The 25948-nt window shown below is 32.6% G+C and overlaps 2 protein-coding genes and 2 pseudogenes across 2 annotated transcripts; all 4 read right to left on the minus strand.

Annotated features, from left to right (window-relative positions):
• Positions 1-837: 837 nt before the first annotated feature.
• LOC120196911 lies at positions 838-2471 on the minus strand (annotated as a pseudogene).
• Positions 2472-3469: 998 nt separating this feature from the next.
• LOC120196922 lies at positions 3470-24107 on the minus strand (annotated as a pseudogene).
• On the minus strand, positions 14737-16993 carry LOC120196930 (apoptosis-enhancing nuclease-like). The gene is made up of 9 exons (XM_039198605.1): positions 16919-16993; positions 16596-16747; positions 16367-16497; positions 16062-16282; positions 15649-15858; position 15588; positions 15267-15346; positions 14870-15152; positions 14737-14833 (listed from the first exon to the last, which is right to left on the minus strand). Exons 1-8 carry the CDS (start codon positions 16939-16941, stop codon positions 14915-14917), a joined length of 1056 nt encoding a protein of 351 aa, XP_039054536.1. The 5' UTR covers positions 16942-16993; the 3' UTR covers positions 14737-14833; positions 14870-14914.
• LOC120196903 (GDSL esterase/lipase At5g14450-like) lies at positions 22880-24821 on the minus strand. Its single transcript, XM_039198586.1, has 5 exons — positions 24576-24821; positions 24306-24504; positions 23868-24040; positions 23072-23469; positions 22880-22979 (listed from the first exon to the last, which is right to left on the minus strand). The coding sequence occupies exons 1-5, from the start codon at positions 24819-24821 to the stop codon at positions 22880-22882; spliced, it is 1116 nt and encodes a 371-aa protein (XP_039054517.1).
• Positions 24822-25948: the final 1127 nt, after the last annotated feature.

Raw genomic sequence — 25948 nt, forward strand, 5'->3', positions numbered from 1 at the left:
GTATTGTAACTTATCGGCGTTTTGGACTAAAATGCCCTTAATTTTATTTTTTTTTCAAAATATCATTTTTCTGTCATTGAATAATAAAAATTCTACTACGAAGTTAAATTACAAATTTATCTTAAATTATTTTAAATTTACAAAAAAAGTCTATAATTAAAATTTTATATGAAGTTCAGAGTTAAAAAAAAATTTACCCTTTCATTAAATCTTTTTTTTATATTTTTAATTTTGTAAAAAAAATTATATAAATATTATGAATTTAATTTTTTAAAGAAAATATATAAATATTTTACAATTTGTAATATATACAAATATAATAAGGACAATTTGGTCAAATATACTTCCAATAATCTTTTATTCTTTTAACCAACACGGTAATCTTACATTCCTGAACCAACCAAACACAAAATACAACCTCAGTAATCCTATTCCTTGGTAATCTTTTATTCTCACTGTAATCTTACATTCTGTGAACCAAACGCACCCTTAGTAAGATAAAATCAAATTGTTCATGTAATCATTCTTCATAGCACATACTTAAAACATCCGGAAACTTATCAAGATTGACATTTTTATCACGTAAAATCCGGAAACTAACATCATTCCATACACTCAATCTAAACTTGCACATTTCAGGGTTTAGTCAAATTACTTCATCGTAATCATTCTTAAAATCCGGTAACTCACAGTGATTGTTGATATCACTACTTGAGGGGAGACGAAGAGTCGAAACAACATAGCATATTCATATCCGACACTCCTGTCCAAACCCAAACTAACACAACCACAGACAAAGACTTTCAAACATGTATTAATAAAAACAAGATGTTTTACCTAGTTCTTGGCGTTGCTGATGAAAGCATATTTGGCTGAGTAGACGTCAACATAAGTGAATTTGGCAAAAGGAAATTGAGTTCTTAACCAGGAGATTCGTCTTTAAGCTGACTATTGAACTCCATGGCTGCCTCATTTTGGGACTTCACGCATCCGTTTTATGGAGATTTCCAGCCTTTTTTCCATATATAACATTACGGCAAGCAGCCAAGGGGACCCGATATGTATCCAAAAGAACCTTGTCCCTTCTTTGTACAGTTGCTGAAAACCAGCCAAGTGATAGTTATTAATAGTTCAACTGTACATTTCTAATACATCCCAGGTGAACTAAAGCTGTAAGAAGAGTTTGAGCTTGTTCGACTTAGCTCGTCTATATTGTCAAAAGATTAATTAGATTCTTACAATTAACTCAAACTTGTTACTAATACTGAATTCGAGTTCGAATATAAGTTCTACTACTAACTAAATATAAAAAAGCTTGATTTGCCTCAAGAGCTACTCAAATCAAATAGATGGTTAAATTTGGCTCACTCCATACTCCGTATTTAGAGCCTATGTTACTCTGACTCTTTCTAACCCTGGACAAGAGCTGCTCGAGCTTGACTAAACAATGATTAAGTCAAATTCAATCTGAAACGAAACTGAATAACTACATGAATAGATTTGGCTAACTCGCCTATAATATGGGAAATTGAATCCAGCACTTGTTTCTCTGACATGTTTGGAAACCATGACCCAAATCATTTTGGCCAATATCATATGTGTATAAAGCTTGTGAGAATTCGGCTGGCCTTGGAATATTGCTAATGGATAAAGCGATTCTTCCTGATATCAAAGTTCACCATTGCAAAAAGAGGTTTAGTTTCTAATCAAGAAATATTACAGACGAAGCAACATTATAAGAAAAACAGATAGATAGAGCAGGATGGACGAGGGGGCTGGCGGGATGGTATCCCCTCCAAAATTTCAAATTCTCAAACGATTTAAGTACATTTTTCTATTGATAATCTGTTTTTGCATATAATATTTTAAGTTCGACCAATAACATAAAATTCTTCTTAATCCATGAGAATGAGTGGCTTACTATTAAGGTTAAGTTGATTATAGAGAGTGGTGGTGCGAGCTTTGAATTGAATGAACTGTGAAATCTGAATCCCGAGATTGAATTGACTAAACCAGGTGGTCTAACCGATGAACCACCCGTCGCAAAATTGGCACCATGCCTGAAGTTTGTCCCAATTGAGTCCAGATATGCACCAAGGTATGGTAACTTCACTCTCAGCTTCAAACCCAGAGATAACGTAAATCAAAAGGTTAAATCAAACAAAATAATGAAAAAGCCACTTGCCCACGACGAGTCGACCATCGGAGGCCCTACCGGCGGGATGTCCAAGAAGGTTTCACCGTTCGGCTGAAGGATTTCATTTAAAGCCGCAGAGATCCCACCAGTGTCCGAATTTGAGTCCCCAAAGTTATACATTGCTGGAAACCCACATGAAACTGACCCTTGGGCATTGCTTTCCACTTGTTTCCATTGTTGTGCAAATACCAAAACCATATCCCAAGTAAATAAACAACTTTCCACTGCTCCTCCATTATCTCTTCAACACTGGAGCTGTGCAAAAGTGAGGTCTTTGAGAAGTTTTAGTTTGGGTTTCCGCAGTTGAATTGTAAGCGGTGGCACATATGGTCCTCCTGCTTTTTTTTTCTTTCTAAAAAACTTCGAAAATTGTTCAGCTTACTAACATTTCTTAACCGCGGGGTTAAAATGGAGGTAGGATTTTATATTTGGAGAAAATTAGAGACGATGAAAATAAATTTTGTTTGAAGATATAAATATAATAATTTTTAAATTTTTAGAGTAATCATGTTTAGATTTAAGTTATCTCATGATATATGGAGACATTAACAACATTATAACAATGATCTAAGGTATTTTTATTCTTTTTCAACGACTATTTTAAAAAGAATCAAAATGATCATTTAAGAGTTAGTTTATATATATATATATAATGGCGGATGCAAAACATACTTAAGATGATATATGTTCACTTTGAAGTTTAAATTTTTATATTAATTATTCATTTTATCGCAAGTGTCCACCTGAATATCCAATTTTATATGTATCCATATCATACGAAAATTTATAATAATTAATATGAATATTTATTTTTTAAAATATTTTAAAATTCATCACTTTATATATAAAAATATATTTGTATATACACGCGTATGAATCTCAGACAAGAGATCGGATAATTAATATTAACTCAATCTTTCACGTGTATTGATGATAAACCTTAAACCTAATGTATTAATGATATCGATACGTGTATTAAATCTCTGGTGCTTTGAGTTTAGTCTTCATGAAAGTTTAACATATGACCAGCAAAGGATAGATTCAATCAGTGAACTTGAAATATGCATGCATACTATCTTCGTGATTTTGGCACACATAATAAGATCGAAAACGACAAAAAAATTGGAAACATTGACCTTTTTTATAAAATCTGAGAATGACATGTTACTAATATATATATATATATGCTAATATTTTAATTTCAACTCAGCGGTTACCAGAAAACCTGGCAGTTTTCAATCCCAACACGATACATATGCAATATGACCATTCTGAAACAAGGAAGAAAACTTTTCTTTATTTCTACAGGAATGAATAATAGACAGTTAAAATGGGTGAAACAAAAACAGGGGCAGCCTTAGCTTTTTCTTTAAAGCTGTCCCAAATATGATATAATGGAAGATCTGTTTCCTTTCCAGAGGTTTTTCAATGATATATGATAGACTGATGGAATACCAGACCATGGATTAACATGTCGAATGCTGGTGTAGTTGTCGTGAACTCCATGTACTCGTTGTACCGGAACTCGGGAAAATCACCGTTGGTAACCTCTTACTTTCCTCCAAATGAGGAAAATCGATCATGTAGTGAAGTCCACGACTCTCGTGCCTTGCGAGAGCACTGCTCAACACAAGCTTTGCACAACAAAAGAGGTTCCTCATTTCACAAGCCTCGTGTGCCACCATTGTTTGCTGCCACCCGTGCTCGAATAAGTACGTTTCCCATTTGGCCTCCAACTCGCTGATTTTTTGCTCGGTTTCTTGTAGTCTTGTTGTCGATCAGACAATCCCGACATATTTCCACATTACTGATTGAAGTTCTTTCCTCACTTCCTTTGTCGACCTCAGTTTTTGTGCATCACATCACTTCCAAGTGATTTCGGGACCAAGGGTCGGGTCCACAAGTCCGCAGCCCTGAGATCTAGATTAGAACTCTTAATGTGATCAATTGAGGGCTGGACAGCTCTTCGTGCGAAAACTAAAGCTTCAAGTAATGAATTGCTAGCAAGTCTATTTGCTCCATGCAAGCCTGTGCATGCAACCTCACCAGCTACGTACAAGCCGTGCACGCTCGTCTCTCCTTGGAGCCCAGCACGGACTCCTCCACACATGTAATGGGCAGCAGGAACCACAGGAATTGGCTGCTGAGTTATATCGAGGCCATGCTGGAGGCATTCATTAGCAATGTTCGGGAAGTGGGAGAGGATCTTTTCTCTCGGTTTATGACTTATATCAAGCAACACATACTTCTCATTGCGCTTTTTGAGTTGATCGTCGATACTTCTTGCCACCACATCCCTTGGAGCAAGCTCAGCCCTCCCATCATACAAGGGCATAAACCGTTCCATGCTTAAATTGTAGAGGATGCCTCCATCACCTCTTACAGCTTCAGTGATAAGAAATGCGTTTTCTCGAGTTTTCTTCGGCTTGACAGGAAGACCTTCATCAGCCAAGGCTGTTGGGTGAAACTGCACAAATCTGAGAAACAATTGTTCAATAAAAACAGTAAAAGAAGAGCCAGCAACCCGAATCTATTTGTACATCATAAACCAAAAGATGATCTCATTTAATATAATGATTTTGCATCATTATGGATTATCGTTAACAATAGTACTACATTGTATCTTGTATAGAAGACATTTAGAAAAAGAGAATTAATTGAATAGATTATTATGACCCACTCCATGTTTGAAATCACAGCTTGAGCTCGATGTGCCATGGCCATCCCATCCCCAGTCGCCACCTATATCATTTATAATGAATCAATTAACGTCACTTCAAGCGATAAAGCAAAAAACAAAGGAAACAATGGAATCGAGAAACTCGAACAAAGTGTACCAGAGGATTCGTTGTTGATGGATAGATATGTCCTGCACCACCAGATGCTAGTAAAGTTGCCTTAGAAATAAAGCGGACCCTGCAAGATCCAGGGAGAAGAAAATAAAGAATAATTGGTTTCGAGCTACATATATGGAATATATTCAGAAACGTGATACAAAATGGAAGTCGAGAACAACTATTAAGATAGACCCTGTAGTCACCTCTTGTGTTTCGGTATTTAAAGCATCAACACCATGACAAACAGTGTCCAAACCATCCTGCAAGCCATCAAAGCCTTTTGTTTTAGCATAATCTTCTACATGCCTTGATTGTCCATCTCCGCCAAAGATATAAATAAATTTATCATCAATGAAGGGAGCAAATTTGAACCTGACAAGTAAGCAAATCGATCGCAAAATGGTGTTTGAAAACAGAAATATTAGGATCGTTGATGACTGCCTCAAGTAGAGCCCGTTCAATCTCTCGCCCAGTCATGTCAGCAGCATGAACAATTCGGTGGTCCTCCCTTGCTAGATGCAAATTTCCATCCTCACCATGGTCAAATGAAGCCCCCATTGCAATCAATTCTCGGATTCTATCAGGTCCTTCGGTACAGACAATCTGAACAATTAGACCAAATTCGAAGGAAACCTCGGTCAGGATTTGATGAAGACTAACCTTGAATTAAAGAAAGAACTCAGAACTAACTTTAACAGTCTCCTCATCACAGAGGTAAGCCCCTGCTACAATTGTATCCCGCATGTGACTCTCAATGGAATCAGAAGGGCACAGCACAGCACTAACACCACCTTGTGCATAGTTCGTATTACTCTCATGAGGCTCAGCCTTGGTGATCACCGCAACGGATCCATGTTTCGCAACTTCGAGGGCATAACGAAGTCCTGCAACTCCACTGCCAATGACAGCAAAATCGAAATACTTTGTTGTACCATCTCTCAAGTAAGCTGAAGCGGTGAATGTCCTAAAGGACTTCAATTTTTTGTTCGATGGAGATCGAAACAAATTACACTGACTGATCTGCGGAAACTTAGATACCCCACATGACCTGAAAAATCTCCCAAAAAGAATCCCTGGATATAGTTAGACGCTTTGCTTAAAACTGAAACACCACATTAAAGCTAAAGATCCTTCACAAAATCTCTAACATTTACTCAACAAATATAGAGTAAAACCAAGATTCTTAAGAAATACCATGAGAGTTCTCTTTGAAGGCATCCATTGAATGTGACACCAGGAACCCAGACAGCTTGTTTATAACTTTGCCCCTTGCAAAGGTTCACCCCATATTGCAAATGGCCACCTATATAAGCTATACTAGCAGCCATCACAATCCCCTCTGCAAACAAGATGATCAGACAAAAAAACAAAATTTGTTTCTTTTCTGCAAAGATCAAACTTTTGAAAGCATTTAGTCCTCCGTTTTTTTCCCCCTCATAAAACTCGTTTTGGGAGAAAAGTATAGCAGCCCACCAAAAGAAAATTCTAGTTTTGCATTAAAATAAGGGTAAAGTATAGTAATGGTCACTGAACATTTCTGAAGCTTGCATTTAGGTCCCTCAACTTTTAAAACCTGCAATACAGTCCCCAACATTTATTCCGTTTGCAATATGGTCCCCAACTTAAACTACCGTTAGAAATTAGGGTAAATTATATAAAAGGTTATTGAACTTTTCAGATACTTGAATTTAGGTCCCCCAACTTTTAAAACTTGCAAAACAGTCCTCAATTTCATTCTAAACCCCAATTTCCAAAGTAATTCAATTTCATTCTCAACCCTAAATTCCAAAATAATTCAATTAAATTCAATTATGTCAGATTTATTATTATTTAATTTCATCTTATTTCATGTGATACGTATTTTTTATATAAATATAATAGTATAATTCTTATCTGTTGAAAAAAAAATTTAATTAAAAAAAGTAGTTAGGATATAGAAGAGGTTGAAAATAATTCGAATTTTAAATTTATAAAATGTTATTTTGACGTATAAATAAAAGTGTAAACTACTAGGTTGACAACTTAACTATCTAGCCCTTTTTACTTTTGTCATCGATCTTTTAAATTTATCAATCATACAACATAATTATTTAACTATTTCAACTAAGCCACTAGTCGTTACCAATTGATACAAATGATGAAGTGGCAGTTAAAAGGAATTGACATTATTATACATTCAATCTTTATTATTTATAAAATCAATTTGGTCCTAAATTAAATAGAATTTAATAAATTAATCATTTAATTAGGATCTGACATGTGTTAGCACATGATCATGACACGTGTCATTGGTGACGCATGTCACCATCTAATTATTTATATGCTATCAATTTGGTCCTAAATTAAATAAAATTTAATAAATTAATCATTTAACCATGATCTGACATATGTTAACACATGATCATGATATATGTTATTGGTGACACATGTCACCACCTAATTAGAAGAAAATTAAGTTACAAAGAAGTAAAATTTGGGTCTTGGGCAAACTCAAACCTGAGTCACGCAAATGAAAGATACAGGGTGGAGCCACTAAGCTAACACCATCGTTTGTGTTAAGAGATATACAATAATACATATACTAATGTATGACCAATGCCAGAAAAAAAAGAATATAATGGAAAACGGAAATAATGAGATTTGAACTTCGGCAAAAAATTTGAAAGCAATAAATGATGGGAAAATTATATTTTTTACAATAAAAATATTATATTTGATAAATTGTTTGATAGATTTAATATATTTTTTAAATATTAGTTGATACAATATTTTAAAAGAATAAATTTAAGATTTATATATTTTAAACTAAATTTAATATTTAATATTATATTTTCATATTTATAATTCATGATTATATATAATCTTAAGTTGAGTATTTCTAATATATTAATAATTTTAATTTCTTATTAAAAATAAAATATTCAAAAAATATAAATGATTCATACATTAATATATGAATATATTTTTTTATTTATACATCTAAATATAAATATACATTTATATAAATATATTTTTATTCGTATATTGAAATATTTTGATTAAAATATAAACATATTTTAAATACTAGTTTATACAAGAAAAATAAAATATATCAAAAATATAAATGATTCATACATTTAAATATAAATTGAATCATTTATATTTTCTATACATCTATATTTAATAAGAAAATAAAATTATTGGGGGACTGTTTTGAAAATTTTAAAAGTTGGGACCTAAATTCAAGTGCCTAAAAGTTCAATGACCGTTTATATAATTTACCCTAATTTTCTAACAGTTATTTAAGTTGGGGACCATATTGCAAACGGAATAAATGTTGGGGGACTGTATTGCAAGTTTTAAAAGTTGGGGGACCTAAATGCAAGCTTCAGAAATGTTCAGTGACCATTACTATACTTTACCCAAAAAGTTATATGTTGGAATTAAAAAAAGGGTAAAGTATAGTAATGGTCACTGAACTTTACTAGCGGGTGAAGGTTCCTTGTGGATTGCCTGGATAAAAAATTATGCAATCAAGGATTCTGATTTTTGGAACATGAACGATTCTATTAATACTACTTGGAGCTTTCAACGCTTACTTAGAATGAGACTCCAAGCTTTCCATGTGCTAACATCTGGTGTGCAGAAAATTAAGGATATTTGGCTACTGATTCGAAACAAAGGGGCAAAAGGGGTGTGGCACAAACTGATCTGGTTCCCTCTCCATATTCTTAAGTTTAGTATTATTGCATGGATGGCCTTATTAGACAGACTCCCAACTAAAGACAGACTGAAACGTTTTGGGTTTGATATCGATGACAAATGTGTGCTTTGTAATGACTCGATGGAAACTAGAGATCATTTATTCATTCAATGTCCTTTGGCTATTTCTCTATGGGATGCGGTTATCATCCTCAATGGCATGCGAAGGACATCACGTACATGGGGAAATCACTTAGCTTGGGCTTGTGATGCTTGGAAAGGTAGATCCTTGCTCACTATAATTTTGAAATTAGCTTGGACAACATTTATTTACACTGTTTGGGAGGAGAGAACAAAAGGCTATTCCAGGGATGCTCACGGAATTTTGAAGCATTACTCCATGCTGTAAAACACACTGTTGCTATCCAACTAAGGGGTAGAAGAATTAATAGGAATGATAGTTAATACTATGCTTTGTAATCATTGGGGTATTGAATAGCTGATATTCTGTTCTGCTGTAAGTAGATACTATTTGTATTCTTGAACAATCTGTTTTTATACAGATCTTTGGGTAATAAAATCGAATTATCCAAAAAAAAAAGATAACATCTCTACTGATAATCACTTTGCGGGCAGTGGGATCCCACAAGCGATACCCCTTTACTCCATCAGCATACCCCAGGAATTTGCGTTTCCTGGATTTTGGAACCAACTTTAAAATTTCTTGGGAGTTGTATATCACGTACACAATACTTCCAAATACATGGAGGTTTGAATAATCAACTGATTTACCAGTCCACGTCTCCATTGGTGTCTTCAGCTCTATTGCAGTTGATGGAGCTCGATTCACGAAATAACAAGTGGTTTTGACTGCTTCTGCCCAGAATGATTTTTCTAAGCTTGCATCCCTCAACATTGCTCTTGTTCTTTCTAACAAGGTTCTGTTCATCTGCTCTGCCACTCCATTTTATTGAGGAGTGTTCGCCACTTTGAACTGTCTTTTGATATCTTCTTTCCTGCAAAAGTCGTCAAATTCTTCATTTGTGTATTCTCCTCCATTATATGTTCTGAAACACTTGATCTTATTTCCAGAATCAAGTTCCACCCGCGCCTTAAAGTTTTTGAAAGTTGAAAACACATCTGACTTCTTCTTAATAAGGTACAACATCTCATGGAGTAGTCATCAATAAATGAGACAAAGTATTTTGCTCCGCCTAGAGATGTAACTGGTGCTTGCCATACGTCAGAGTGAACCAATTCTAGAAACTTTTGCCTCTAGAATTTGATTTGGTGAATTTCAATCGGTGTTGCTTACTTGTTATGCAATGCTCACACAAAGGAAGTGTTACCTTTGTTAAGCCTGGAAGTAGCTTTTGCTCCACAAGGACTTTCATTCCTTGTTCTGACATGTGTCCAAGTTTCTGATTCCATAGCATTGCAGAATCTGAACTACATGAGGCAACAGAGGCTTTTGCTTCTAGCAAAGTCTCTCCCTTCAGCATATACAAGTTTGTTGTTATCTTTTCACCTTTCAGCACCACAAGCGCTCCACGGAACACCTTCATGATTCATTTCTGTGTTTCAATCTTGCTTGCATTATTATCCAACAATCCATAGGATAATAAATTTTTCTTCCGGCCTTTCACGTGTCGTATATCTCGAACAATTTTGATTGTTCCATCATACATCTTCAATTTGATGGTTCTCACGCCAACGATATCTAAGGCATGATCATTGCAACTATACACAGATCCTCCTGAGACAGGTTCAAAATGATGGAACAATTCTCTTCTTGAGGTCGTGTGATATGTTGCTCCTGAATCAATGAGCCATGTATCTGCATATCTCTTGCTACCTTCCACGGTGGTTGATGATTCACAATATAAATCATCTTCATCATCTGAAGTGTTTGCGGTATTGCCTTGTGGATTGGAGTTTTTATTTAGACTCCAATAATCCTTCTTCAAGTGACCCTTCTTTCCAAAATTGTAGCTCTTGAAATTCTTCTTGCTCCTCGACTTCGATCTACCATGTTTGTGACTGTTACTTTGGCCACGTTCTGTTGATCTCCCTCTCATCGTTGTCAATGTTTCTGCTTGTTGCAGATTTACTTGTCTGTCTTCCTTGTTCTTGCGCTGATTTTCTTCTTTTAGAACAGCAGCTGCAACGTCATCGAAGACTAGACTGGTGACATTACTATTTGTCAAGTTGATGATGAGTTGATCATACGAATCAGGTAGACTTTGAAGTAGAAGTTCAGCACGTTCTTGTTCTCATATTGTACATCTTAAGGATGTAAGCTGAGAAAATAACGTGTTCAGTGTGTTTAAGTGCTCCATCACTGAAGTAGATTCTGGCATCCGAAGAGTGTACAATTTCCTCTTAAGGAAAATTTTACTGTGCAATGATGTGGCCTCGTACAATTTGGTGAGATGATCTCATATCTCCTTAGTTGTCTTCTTCTCCTCGATGCTTGACAATACTTCATCTGCTAATGCTAGATGAAAGTTTGCCATAGTATTTTCGTTCATTTCGATCCATTTGTTGTCATCTATGAAATCTACCGGCCTTTCACTGATAATTGCTAGATAATCGTCTTTCCTCAGGATGGCCTTCATCTTCAATTTCCGCAATCAGAAATTTATCCCATTGAATTTTTCAATAGAAAATTTCGTTGCCATAGCTTCTTTTACGGATAGCTCCCACTATTTCACTATCGTGAATAGTTCTTTGGAACCTTCAAAGAATGGGTAATACCTTCTTACTTTCTTATGTTGGAGGATTCACCTTTTGGTGGCAACTATAAAGACAATAAGCAGATATTACACACTCAAATCTGGCTCTGATACCAATTATTGCGGAAGACGGCTATCGGATTGAGCAAATCACAACTGATAATTTGATAAAATAAAAATGAAGATAAATAAGACACAAAATTTACGTGGAAAACCCCTAAATAATATAGGGTAAAAACCACGGGCAACGGTAGAAGAATTTCACTATGAGAAAATAGGAATTACAACCTCTCTCGATCTACTAAGGAGAAAACAATGATAATTCTCTCTTGATAAAAAAATGAAAAAACAACTCTCAAGAAACTCTCTAAATTCTCTCTAGTATTGGAAGAAAACTAGAATACTTTGGGATGATTTTGAAGCTAAATGAGCTAGGGTATTTATAGTTGAAGCTTAAGGACTAATCTTGTTAATACCCTAAAATACAATGACTAAAATGTAAATTTTGCCATGTCACTTTTCAACCATTATTAGTGCCAACTATGAATCATTATTGTTGCCAACTTACAATGCATTATGAGTGGAGTTTTGTGTGACAAGAAGGTGCCTCTAAAACTTAAGGGAAAATTTTATAGAATGGCAATAAGACCAGCGCTGTTGTATGGATCAGAATGTTGGGCACCCAAGAAGGATCACGTAAGGAGGATAGAGGCCGCTGAAATGAGAATGCTTTGATGGACATGTGGTAGGACTCTGTGGGATATGACGACAAACTCTGCTATTAGGATGTCCTTAGGGGTGGTGTCTGTTTCCGAAAAATTGAGGGAGGGAAGACTACGGTGGTTTGGGCACGTCCTTAGGCGACTACCGTCGGATGCGGTCAGGAGGGTAGAGTCGATTACAGTCGACGATGCCAGAAGGAAAGGACGACCAATGCGGAAGTGGGATGACTGCTTGAGATCTGATTTGATGGATTTAGGCCTTACCGAAGACATGACCTATGATAGGAAATTATGGAGGCTTAAGACTAGGGTAGTCGAGTAGTGTGGGTCCAATCTATAGGGTGTATCATCTTTGTCTTCTTTTAAAGGCATTTGTAGTAATTTCCATGACTTTTACTTTTTATACTTTTCTGTTATTGGTATTATGAATGATTAGAACTGGGCTTGATATCATTGTCTTCTGTGTATCATTCTCGTCATGTTTCCTCTGTATAAATTTAGCCGGGTCTTATGTTTCTGTCTATATACAGAGATTCTTTCGCAGGGATTATTTTGCAGGGATTACTCCCCATTACAGAAGCACATATGGTATTAATGACTGCATATGAATACTGTTTAGCTATGTATTTATGTAATTATTTATATATGCATTGCATTTTATCTATATTTTTAATTTTTTGACTGCCGGAGGTCTTTCACGGAAGCTATTCTCAACCTGGCGTTGGGGGCAGCCTACTACCCTACCTCCCCTTACCCCATACATATGGGAATTGGGTTTTGTTGTTGTTGTTGTTGTTGTTACAATGCATTATGAATCATTATTATGCATTATGCAACTATATTAGTTGCATGACAACTAATAAGAAAGCCTAGGAAAACTGGGTTTGAATTCCTGGAAATCTGATTTCAGTAGAAACCAATGAGAGCTACGATTAACTTGTGAGTGTTAACTGGTCCTAATAAAAGGGAATCAATTTTAACCGTGAGGAGAAGACGATGCCACATCCATGGTAAAATTTTATCCTGAAACATATGAAAACGAGTTGTTCAAATTCCAAACTCCCCAACTGATCATCGTGGGATAAAACTTGCAATCTCTAGCAAACCCAACATAACAAGCACCTGATAATTGCTGAAAATCACTGGTAAATTTTCATTAGAGATTTCAAATATTGTTTTGATTCCATATTTCATGGCAAGTGTCTTTATATATGTTTGAATTTTTATGGGTAAACTAAGTGCTTAAAGTTTCACTTTTGATATGTTTTAGTACCTGAAGTTTCAATTTTTACAAAATCATACCTAAAGTTTAGTTTTTGTTTCATTTTAGCGTCCATCATTTAAAATTTAACGGCATAGCTGACGTGGCATTTTAAGTATTTTTAAAATTTTAATTTATTATTTATATTAAACATGTCACCACCTTATTAGAAACAAAACAAAGTTTAAACTCCCAGAGGAAGTGCTCAACCAACTGGGCTAGGACAGGTAATTAGATCTATATGGCAAAATAAATATTTAACTTATATCAAACTATCACTATAAAATGAAAGAAATTTGTTAGATCTATGATTCCTACTTAGTACATCTCACAAAATATTCAAGCATTTAATTACTAAATAAGATTAAGAATTAATTTAATACATACCAAAACTATCATTTAACTTATAAAAAATTAAGTTTAATACATATATTTTAAATTACTTACGATACAATACATATATTTTAAAATAAAATAATATTGATCTTATGAAATATATAAATAATTATTTAATTATTTTTTATTTTAAAATAAAATAAAAAATATTTAATTTAAATTTAATATTTTTATATGCTAAATAAATTTTGGTATGTATTAATTAATTCTTAATTTTATTTAGTGATTAAATGCTTGAATATTTTATGAGATATTTTAAGGTAAATATATACTTTGGCATTTATATCCAATTACCTATGCTAGCTCAGTCGGTTGAGCACTTCCCTTCCCCTAGGAGACCCAGGTTCGTGTCACCACCTTATTATTGAATAAAATTAATTAAATATTAATATAAACAATAATTTAAAAAATTAAAAAATAATTAAAATGCCATGTCAGCTCTGCCGTTAAAATTTTAACGGCGGGATACTAAAATGAAACAAAAACTAAATTTTAGGTATGATTTTGTAAAAACTGAAACTTCAGGTACTAAATGTACCAAAAGTAAAATTTTAGGTACTAAATGCACAGTTTACCCCATTTTTTTTGGGGGTAGTTTTTATATAAATGGCTAATCACTCAAGTGATCAATTGAGCATTCTTCACAGTAGGCACTTCTGTTTACAATGTGTTAGATATATTGCCTTAAAGGTTTAGCCTATGAACAAAGGAAATGATGGAAGTCGAATCTCAAACTTCATTAGATAATACTTTCAAAAGTGTGTATATAAACTAACAGACTTAATCCTTGAAGTTTCAATGGCTTAGATTCCTAGTTTATGATAAGGGTGGAAGATGTCAAATTAACAATGTAAGATATGGGAAGATGGTAATGGAATTGTCATATGATACCATTATTTAGATGATTGCATATTTTATAATGCTACATACGTACATACAATCCAAGAAATTGTTTACTAATACAAATTATTTATGGAAATAACAAATATACTTCCTTCTTATTGCTAATATAAGTGATGGGGGAAGAAATACTGGAAAACTCTCTCATATTTTCTCTTTTAGAATGCTGCCATTTGTCAAAGGTTTCATGCAGAATCCAAGCACCAACAGTAGTAATCAGATCTTGAGATCGCTAGCATTTCTTCAGGGGACATCCTCTCGAGCTCACCTTGCCTCCACGATGAGAAGTTGTTCCGATTTTGAGGATCGGAAGCCAGCAGACTGTCTTGTCTCCTGTGAACTTGTCTTCTCATCCTCAGGTAAAGCCTCATGGTTGCAACACAGTCTTCATAAGGGTCTTGAATGCCATTTTGGATGTCATATCTGATCACAGAAGATGATGTATCCATCTCTCGTTAATGATCACGATCGATCGATATACGATATGAACACGAATCATATAAGGAGAAAAATAGATTATCTATATTTTATACTTACCCCAGATATGTTTGAGTTAAGTACTTGAGTGAGTTGCTAAGTTTGCTTGTTTTCATTAAAGGTGGATATTTGCAGTATCCCTGTAGGCAAACAATCTGATAGATTAATTTCATCATTGAGCTTATATCCTAAAAGAAAAAATAATAACTTAAACGTTATTAATATTAAATGTGAGTATCGGTTATGAATATATATTCTAATTTTATATTTATATTTAGAATATATGAGTTGGATACAAATATCTAAAATGAATATTTCATAAAAATGAAAGTCAGAGAACATAGAATATAGAGATTGAAAAAGCTGAATATGCAAATTAACTCTTGGGAAGAAAAGTGCAGGTTGACTTTTGTATGTACATATAGCATTCTTAAACTTTTACCTTATCATGACTGGTGGATATTCAACTTGCATTTTATCTAGGTCATGATCGAGACCGTGGCCTACGAGAATCCTGGCTTTTCCACCTTTAGGTGATCGAATTTTCCACATTGGTTCTCCATTACAAAGGAAATCTTGAATCCTTCTTTGAATTTGTCTCAATGGCAATGCATCTCTCAAATGTTCTGGCCGAATGCCTGTTGTTTCATACCTGAAAGTGATTCAAACAAGGAACCTATGTTAGGATTAAGGTGAGAATGTCAAATATATATGCATTTGTTTAATTTTTTTAATTCTTTTCATATATTTAAAAAAATCATTATCTTCGTATTCATGTTTGAATATGTATTGAACATAGACATCTTATAGAAAAACAAATAATTAGAATTAAACCAAATTATTTTAATATGATACCTATAGCTTGTAACGGGAATAGGAGGTTTCACATAAGAATGGAAGATTATATTCTCATTTTCGTCAATGATGCAAACCCTTGCACAAAGATCTAATGACCTATCGCTGCCACCACCAACAGTTTTGCATGCGAGTGCAACCACTTGGGATCCTCGTGAATAACCATTGTCGATGGTCAAACCATCTCTAAGACCCAAGTTAGCCATATGAGCCAGTATCCCCTATATTAAGAAAAAACATGTAAAAAAACTCAAAAAATCCATAAAATAAATATAGTTGACTTGGACAGTTGAACTTGTACATACATAGTTTACTCCAGAGAGCTGGCATCTGTCTTGATGAACCCTAAGGGCATAAGGGCTATCCAGAATGGCTAAGCAGAATCTGCACCCTCGGATGTTGAACAAGCTCTTGCATTCTTGTTTAGGCAATGGACCTATGTTTATGAACAAAGTATAGATATGTAGTTTTCATGAGTCAAGTTCCAAGAGTCAGTCTATATATATATATTTATATATGACTTGAATTACTTACCTATTAGATGTTCCCGTAGAGATTCATAGGATCGGCAGTGTTTCTTACAAACTCCACAGGTGGGTTCATGAACCGAATGAAACGAAGTTCTCATATGATCAACGAGATGTTCCATTCTGTTGTACTGTTTGAAGCAGGCTGTACATTTATTCCTGCATTACAACATTAAATCATTCAGACTGCATTCCGGTATGTTGTTTGCACTATTAATGATGTAATTACAGTTCGTCATGTTCTTAACCATGATAAACACAAACAACGAATCCCCAGGTTTACATGAGCAAGTTGGGAGTTTAAGATGGAGAATGGAAATGGAACTATACCGTAGGTTATCTGCAGACTCCATATCTGGTTTATTTGATGTAATGTGTGGCTGAAATATTTTAGGGTTTTGAAACCTTGGATTGAGGTGAGGAAGAAAGGGGGAGTGGGGGAGGGTATTTATATTGCCACTTGAACACTAAATGATGATTCCTTGAGAAAATAATTACTTATGGAGTTTTGGAGCTTTTCGTGCTGTATATGCACCAGAACATTCGTGGTAATCCAGATGCTCGAAAGGGTCCACTCATCAACTAGAATATTTGCTTCCACTGTGTGTCTGCTCCACATCCCTCTCTTTTGAACGTGTAGGTGCATGACATTCTTGAATGTTCACATTCATATGTGCCCCTGGGTGTGTGATAAACTTTATTTATCCGCTTACAAATTTCAATTATGTTGGTGCAAATCATAGTGGTTGAGACAATGTACATTGGATCAAATATTGATTTGCACGGTTTCCATCTCATCATATTACAGTTATTTTGCTGTTATATTTTGTTCAAATGGTGTTCAACATTTTTTAGAGGATCATTTTATATTAGGTAGCATATTCTGAAGATAAATATGAAGATTATTTTATAGGATTCTTATCGTTTTTTGAACTTTCAGAGTGGTCTCAGTAGTAAAGAAAATATTCTCCTCCTTAAATGATGACAGTTCAAGCATCTTTATATGCATGTGTCTGTGAGTTTATCTAGATTTGAAACTATACATGAATATCACCTTGTAATCATATTAGAATTGTTAAAAAAGAATTCAAATTGTTTTGAAAACAGAAAACTTTAAGACATTCCATCATAAAGTTTTCTTATTTGAGTAGATTTTTTTTTTCAAAAATTATTGATTTGATACTTAAGTTTACTTGTTCAACAGGTATGGACTTTATAGAAGATTTCTTGTTCGAAAAGAAAGATTTGATCAGTCACGTTATAGAAAAACTTTACAATGATTAAAAGATTTAACTAAAAGAGACTTACATCTTAAGTCTTACAGATAATGTGTGATCTATTTAAAGATTGTCAATGTTTAGCAAGTGTATTAGTTTGAAGATTTGTATCTCTTGCACTCAGAATATTATAGTGGATTATAAATCATATGTGAATTGTATAAACAAACTCTTTTATTTTTTTTTTATATTGTAATTCTTTTAGTGATTAATTCAAAATCAATTGAATTAAGCATTATGTATAGAGATGTTAATTTGATTTGAATTCAATGAGTTTTGATTTGATCTAATAGAATTGTGTTTCTTTAAAATAATCGGATTTAGATTGAATTTTGTAAAGAGTCGAGTCATGTCAGATTTGAGTTTATGATAAAAATCTCCAACTCGAGATAATACTACATTTTTTTATATATTTAGAAACAATTGTTATAATACCAACTCAATAATTTTTCAATTAAGTTCTTATTTTATTGAATAAAACCAAGATTTTTTATATTTGTGTCCGGAGGCATGCAATTTTTTTTATCTCAAATTAAAATTGAGTTTCGGTTTGAATATAACTTTTTTAAACTCGAATTCGAGCGGAGAAAGCATGCCTCTTAAATTAGATCATGTTAATCGAAAATCTGAGTCGGCTCTATCGATTATTGTTCCAATATCGTTTGTGGGGGTTCATATCAAATCTGTAAATTCTTGGTCATCTGATTAAAAACAAACTTGTTTTGTTAGGACAAGAGATTTTCTTGGTCGACTTTGACAAAGTTCTTGCAAACATTGACGACGGCTCACTTTTTCACTTTGGGATTTGGTCAAAGATTTCATTGTTCCCAATCGCTCTCTTCCTTTATTTCCTTTTCCTCCTATCGCATTAACATAGGAAGCCACACACTACCTCATGGAACAAAAACAAATTAAAACAAGTGGGGTGTAGATAAAATACGTATTATATTTTATAATTAAATGGACGAAGTTTTTCCCTACAAATGGTGAAAGAATGAGGCAGCTTACGCTCCTTGTCTTCGGGTAAAGATTTAAAGTAGGAGAAGGAAAGGGGGGTTTGACTTGAGAGCCGTAAGAAAGAAAACACGGGGTAATGTCAGCTTTTGACCCTAAAGCAGATACCCATATATAAAAGCAAGTCAAAGGACACCTGTCTTTCCTTCCTCATCTGGACCAATCCACACTCCATCGATTTATCATTGTCAAACCTAGGGATGGGTATTACACCCGGACTCGACGGGTTCCGATCCGATCCACTTGATCGGGTCGGGTTTTTTTAAAAAAAATTGAGGTCGATTTTTTTAAGTGTGGTGTTCGGGTTGAGTTCGTGTTTAGGGTGAAAAATATCCGACCCGACTCAAAAAATAAATTTTATCTTATATATTTATGAATAATTACAATAATACCCCTCTATATATAATTTTTTCAATTAAGTCACTGTTTTTATTAAATAAAAATAATTTTTTTTATTATTTCAGGTCGGGTTTCTAAGTTATATGTCGGGTCTGATCTCGGGTGGAGGATCATTTGTTCTCGGGTCGGGTCGGGTGGACCAAAAACCCGAACCATGCCCATCCCTAATCAAACCACAACCCCCACACAATTTTGTGTACGGCATATAATCAAACCAATATTAACATCAAAAAAATCATATACATAAAAAGATGATCAACCACTATATTCAGATTAGGGTTAATAGTATGCGACAATAGATTCCATTGGTTAGAGGTATAATTGTTATCTTTAAATGTTTCGGGTTTAAATATATCATATATATATATATATATATATATATATATATATATATATATATATATATATATATATATATATATATATAGATGTTTGGTCACTTATTGTTAAATAATTAAAAATTAAGTTCAAAGACCCTTATTTACTTTTTGACAAAGATAAGTAACTATTTTCTCTACCACAACTTGCCATCTTGATGAATCCAAAATTCAGCCTTTTTAATAACAAATACTTTTTAGAATCAGTAGTAACGGTAGAATTTTCTAAAATAGATGTCAACTTGGCTTGGCCATCATATCAATATTCTCTAGTGATATAAATAAAGCCTTCAAGAAGAAAACAGAAATTAAGGAAAATATTTCTTTTTATTATTAATTTAGAGGGATTATAAAATAATATATATCTTAAAAATTTTCAATCGTATGATAGAATCTCTAGAGATTTACCATTAAGATAACTCAATTCGTGCTAACAAGATTAATTATTAAATTAGAGATATAAGTCATTATATTGATTTTTATTCAATTTGATCATCGAGTTAATAACAATAATTTAAAATCTGTTTGATAAACCGTTATAATTTTTCATTAAATTTGCATAATTGTTTGATAATTTGGTTTAGAATGTAAAATTCAAATTATACGGGTAATTCGAATAGTACAAACAATTAATTATGATTCTACCCTACCTCTTTTACACAATTTTGATCATGTGAATGATAAAGGTCATGTGTAGTGTGATTGAATTGACTTTTTTAGAAAACTAGATGACTTGTTGATGTTGGTTCGATTAGTTGGTAACTAGTATAGCTTTTTATCTATAAACTAAACAAAAGTCTACCATTTGTAAAGATTCTCAACTTTATTTCCTTTTTAAAAAATTAACTTGTTCATAGCTAAAATATAACCATGTATGCTGTATTTAAGATTTTCTTTTAATAATCTAAAATGATTACAATCTAATATTTATTGAGATTTTTTTAATCATTGATAACACAATGCTATTCTTCAAATTCAGACACTTTATTTTATCACTAAGGTCCAACATTTATCACTAAGTCCGTTCAATAAATTCAAGTTTTGATTAAGGGTCTGTTTGTTTGGTTGTAATTGATTTTCTGGAAATTGAATTCTGGAAAATAAATTACATTTCTGAAAAACGTTTTCTGTAAAATTAATTACATTTTTCTGAAAAACATCTTAAAAACGTTTTACGATGTCTGAAAGATGTTGTTTAAACCTTTCTTCCACTAGTTGATGAGTTTTTTTAAAAATTATTTATTACAAATATTAAATACAATAAATAATATTATTATCATAAAACTTAATATTATTTTAAAAATATTAAAATACTTTATTTATTATTAAATATTATTTTTATAATTTTATTAATAAAAATATTAATATGGTATATTTTATTGAAATAAAAATATTAAAAATTATATTAATTATTTATTAAAGTAATAAGGTTATATTATATTTTAAAAATAATAATTAATATATTTTAAATATCTTTATTAAAATATTATTAGATTATTATATTAATATTAAATATATAAATAATATTATTCATTATTAATAATTTAATAATATTATTTCTATGAAATTAATAAATAATATAAATTTTATTAATAATTTATTAATAATATATAATATATATATTATTATAATGGAATTGATTATTTTATTATAATTTTAAAATATAATATATATAATTAGAAATATATTTTAAATATTTTAATAATTAATATTTTGATTAAAATGATATTAAAATATTTTATTAATATTAAATTCATAAAATAAAATTATTTTGAGTATTTATTCTTTGAAGTGAAAAGTTTGGAAAATGACTTACGGAAAATCAGGTCGTAAGTTATTTTCCAGAAAACACAAAAGAAATTCTGTTGACCAGAAAAATGTTTTACGTCGACTAATCAGTTTTCCTCCAACCAATTACTGAAAAACATTTTCTGGAAAACGAATTACGTGAAAAAAACATGGGAAAATATTTTTCAAAAAACGAATTACGTGAAACAAACACGAGATTTCAGAAAAAACTAATTCCGTAATTGGTTTTCATCAAACAAACAGACCTAAGATTTTAAGAGATTGGGAGTGGAAAATGAAACTAATGAAACTAACTTTTTCATTTGCAGGAATAGTTTGAGGGAAAAAAGTGGTCATAACTCATCATGGAATATAAGCCATTATCTTATTGGTCAAACTTTTTGGGCCATACAAACCCTTTTCGATTTCCTTGGAATCACTAAAAATAAAGATAATAGAACCTTTGGAAAAAGGTATATTTTTCTCTATGATATCATTAATCTATTACTTTTTAATAATCAACTTGATTAGTCCTACATTTATAGAAACAAAAGTTAATCGGTTTTATTATTTAAAATTTAAACCATATTATGTGATTATATTAAAATTCAGGGGACTCATTAACAATTATAACCCAATCGCCAAGTGACTTCTCGAACACATTCTAGTTAAATATATTCAATAAAAAATATTTATAAGGTCTAAATAAACAATTAAAGTTTTTTATGGTTTCTTTTAGGGGGTGTTTGGTTCAAAGATTGTGGGATTCCCATGGGATGAGAATCCTACTTTCCCATGTTTGGTTGGCCAGGAATCTCATTTCCGATAATATTTTATTACCAATAGTAGATTTTTTGGAGTATATTATCGGGAATGTCATTACCTCCCTTCCCTTATGTATTGTAACATTATCGGCGTTTTGGACTAAAATGCCCTTAAATTTTTATTTTTTTTTCAAAAATATCATTTTTCTGTCATTGAATAATAAAAATTCTACGAAGGTTAAATTACAAATTTATCTTTAAATTATTTTAAATTTACAAAAAAAAGTCTATAATTAAAATTTTATATGAAGTTCAGAGGTTAAAAAAAATTTACCCTTTCATTAAATCTTTTTTTTATATTTTTAATTTTGTAAAAAAAATTATATAAATATTATGAATTTAATTTTTTAAAGAAAATATATAAATATTTTACAATTTGTAATATTATACAAATATATAATAAGGACAATTTGGTCAAATATACATTCCAATAATCTTTTATTCTTTTAACCAAACACGGTAATCTTACATTCCTGCTAAACCAACCAAACACAAAATACAACATTCCCAGTAATCCTATTCCTTGGTAATCTTTTATTCTCACTGGTAATCTTACATTCTGTGAACCAAACGCACCCTTAAAGTAAGATAAAATCAAATTGTTTCATGTAATCATTCTTCATAGCACATACTTAAAACATCCGGAAACTTATCAAGATTGACATTTTTATCACGTAAAATCCGGAAACTAACATCATTCCATACACTCAATCTAAACTTGCACATTTCAGGGTTTAGTCAAATTACTTCATCGTAATCATTCTTAAAATCCGGTAACTCACAGTGATTGTTGATATCACATACTTGAGGGGAGACGAAGAGTCGAAACAACATAGCATATTCATATCCGACACTCCTGTCCAAACCCAAACTAACACAACCAGCATGACAAAGACTTTCAAACATGTATTAATTAAAAACAAAGATGTTTTACCTAGGTTCTTGGCGTTGCTGATGAAAGCATATTTGGCTGAGTAGACGTCAACATAAGTGAATTTGGCAAAAGGAAATTGAGTTCTTAACCAGGAGATCTCGTCTTTAAGCTGACTATTGAACTCCATGGCTGCCTCATTTTGGGACTTCACGCATCCGTTTTTATGGAGATTTCCAGCCTTTTTTCCATATATAACATTATACGGCAAGCAGCCAAGGGGACCCGTATTATGTATCCAAAAGAACCTTGTCCCTTCTTTGTACAGTTGCTGAAAACCAGCCAAGTGATAGTTATTAATAGTTCAACTGTACATTTCTAATACATCCCAGGTGAACTAAAGCTGTAAGAAGATGTTTGAGCTTGTTCGACTTAGCTCGTCTATATTGTCAAAAGATTAATTAGATTCTTACAATTAACTTCAAACTTGATTACTAATACTTGAATTCGAGTTCGAATATAAGTTCTACTACTAACTAAATATAAAAAAGCTTGATTTGCCTCAAGAGCTACTCAAATCAAAATAGATGGTTAAATTTGGCTCACTCCATACTCCGTATTTAGAGCCTATGTTACTCTGACTCTTTCTAACCCTGGACAAGAGCTGCTCGAGCTTGACTAAACAATGATTAAGTCAAATTCAATCTGAAACGAAACTGAATAACTTACATGAATAGATTTGGCTAACTCGCCTATAATATGGGAAATTGAATCCAGCACTTGTTTCTCTGACATGGTTTGGAAACCATGACCCAAATCATTTTGGCCAATATCATATGTGTATAAAGCTTGTGAGAATTCGGCTGGCCTTGGAATATTGCTAATGGATAAAGCGATTCTTCCTGATATCAAAGTTCACCATTGCAAAAAAGAGGTTTAGTTTCTAATCAAGAAATATTACAGACGAAGCAACATTATAAGAAAAACAGATAGATAGAGCAGGATGGACGGAGGGGGCTGGCGGGATGGTATCCCCTCCAAAATTTCAAATTCTCAAACGATTTAAGTACATATTTTTCTATTGATAATCTGTTTTTGCATATAATATTTTATAAGTTCGACCAATAACATAAAATTCTTCTTAATCCATGAGAATGAGTGGCTTACTATTAAGGTTAAGTTGATTATAGAGAGTGGTGGTGCGAGCTTTGAATTGAATGAACTGTGAAATCTGAATCCCGAGATTGAATTGACTAAACCCAGGTGGTCTAACCGATGAACCACCCGTCGCAAAATTGGCACCATGCCTGAAGTTTGTCCCAATTGAGTCCAGATATGCACCAAGGTATGGTAACTTCACTCTCAGCTTCAAACCCAGAGATAACGTAAATCAAAAGGTTAAATCAAACAAAATAATGAAAAAAGCCACTTGCCCACGACGAGTCGACCATCGGAGGCCCTACCGGCGGGATGTCCAAAGAAGGTTTCACCGTTCGGCTGAAGGATTTCATTTAAAGCCGCAGAGATCCCACCAGTGTCCGAATTTGAGTCCCCAAAGTTATACATTGCTGGAAACCCACATGAAACTGACCCTTGGGCATTGCTTTCCACTTGTTTCCATTGTTGTGCAAATACCAAAACCAATATCCCAAGTAAATAAACAACTTTCCACTGCTCCTCCATTATCATCTTCTTCAACACTGGAGCTGTGCAAAAGTGAGGTCTTTGAGAAGTTTTAGTTTTGGGTTTCCGCAGTTGAATTGTAAGCGGTGGCACATATGGTCCTCCTGCTTTTTTTTTCTTTCTAAAAAACTTCGAAAATTGTTCAGCTTACTAACATTTCTTAACCGCGGGGTTAAAATGGAGGTAGGATTTTATATTTGGAGAAAATTAGAGACGATGAAAATAAATTTTGTTTGAAGATATATAAAATATATAATAATTTTAAATTTTTAGAGTAATCATAGTTTAGATTTAAGTTTATCTCATGATATATGGAGACATTAACAACATTATAACAATGATCTAAGGTATTTTTATTCTTTTTCAACGACTATATTTTAAAAAGAATCAAAATGATCATTTAAGAGTTAGTTTATATATATATATATAATGGCGGATGCAAAACATACTTAAGATGATATATGTTCACTTTGAAGTTTAAATTTTTATATTAATTATTCATTTTATCGCAAGTGTCCACCTGAATATCCAAATTTTATATGTATCCATATCATACGAAAATTTATAATAATTAATATGAATATTTATTTTTTAAAATATTTTAAAATTCATCACTTTATATATAAAAATATATTTGTATATACACGCGTATGAATCTCAGACAAGAGATCGGATAATTAATATTAAACTCAATCTTTCACGTGTATTGATGATAAACCTTAAACCTAATGTATTAATGATATCGATACGTGTATTAAATCTCTGGTGCTTTGAGTTTAGTCTTCATGAAAGTTTAACATATCTGACCAGCAAAGGATAGATTCAATCAGTGAACTTGAAATATGCATGCATACTATCTTCGTGATTTTGGCACACATAATAAGAATCGAAAACGACAAAAAAATTGGAAACATTGACCTTTTTTATATTAAATCTGAGAATGACATGTTACTAATATATATATATATATATGCTAATATTTTAATTTCAACTCAGCGGTTACCAGAAAACCTGGCAGTTTTCAATCCCAACACGATACATATGCAATATGACCATTCTGAAACAAGGAAGAAAACTTTTCTTTATTTCTACAGGAATGAATAATAGACAGTTAAAATGGGTGAAAC

The sequence above is a fragment of the Hibiscus syriacus genome, unplaced genomic scaffold, assembly GCF_006381635.1.
Source record: "Hibiscus syriacus cultivar Baekdansim isolate YM2019G1 unplaced genomic scaffold, ASM638163v2 tig00004752_pilon, whole genome shotgun sequence".
In the NCBI taxonomy this organism is placed as follows: domain Eukaryota; kingdom Viridiplantae; phylum Streptophyta; class Magnoliopsida; order Malvales; family Malvaceae; genus Hibiscus; species Hibiscus syriacus.

Bases quoted from the DNA above. Each gene is read 5' to 3' on its own strand.
- LOC120196930 (XM_039198605.1), bottom strand. From the start codon at position 16,941: ATGGAGTCTGCAGATAACCTACG. The intron at 16,748-16,918 runs GTATAGTTCCAT...GTTGTAATGCAG, and splicing joins GAGTCTGCAGATAACCTACG to GAATAAATGTACAGCCTGCT. The intron at 16,498-16,595 runs GTAAGTAATTCA...TCATAAACATAG, and splicing joins TCTACGGGAACATCTAATAG to GTCCATTGCCTAAACAAGAA.
- LOC120196903 (XM_039198586.1), bottom strand. From the start codon at position 24,821: ATGGAGGAGCAGTGGAAAGTTGTTTATTTACTTGGGATATTGGTTTTG. The intron at 24,041-24,305 runs GTAAGCCACTCA...CTTTGATATCAG, and splicing joins TAATCAACTTAACCTTAATA to GAAGAATCGCTTTATCCATT. The intron at 22,980-23,071 runs GTATGTGATATC...GTGCAAGTTTAG, and splicing joins GACTCTTCGTCTCCCCTCAA to ATTGAGTGTATGGAATGATG.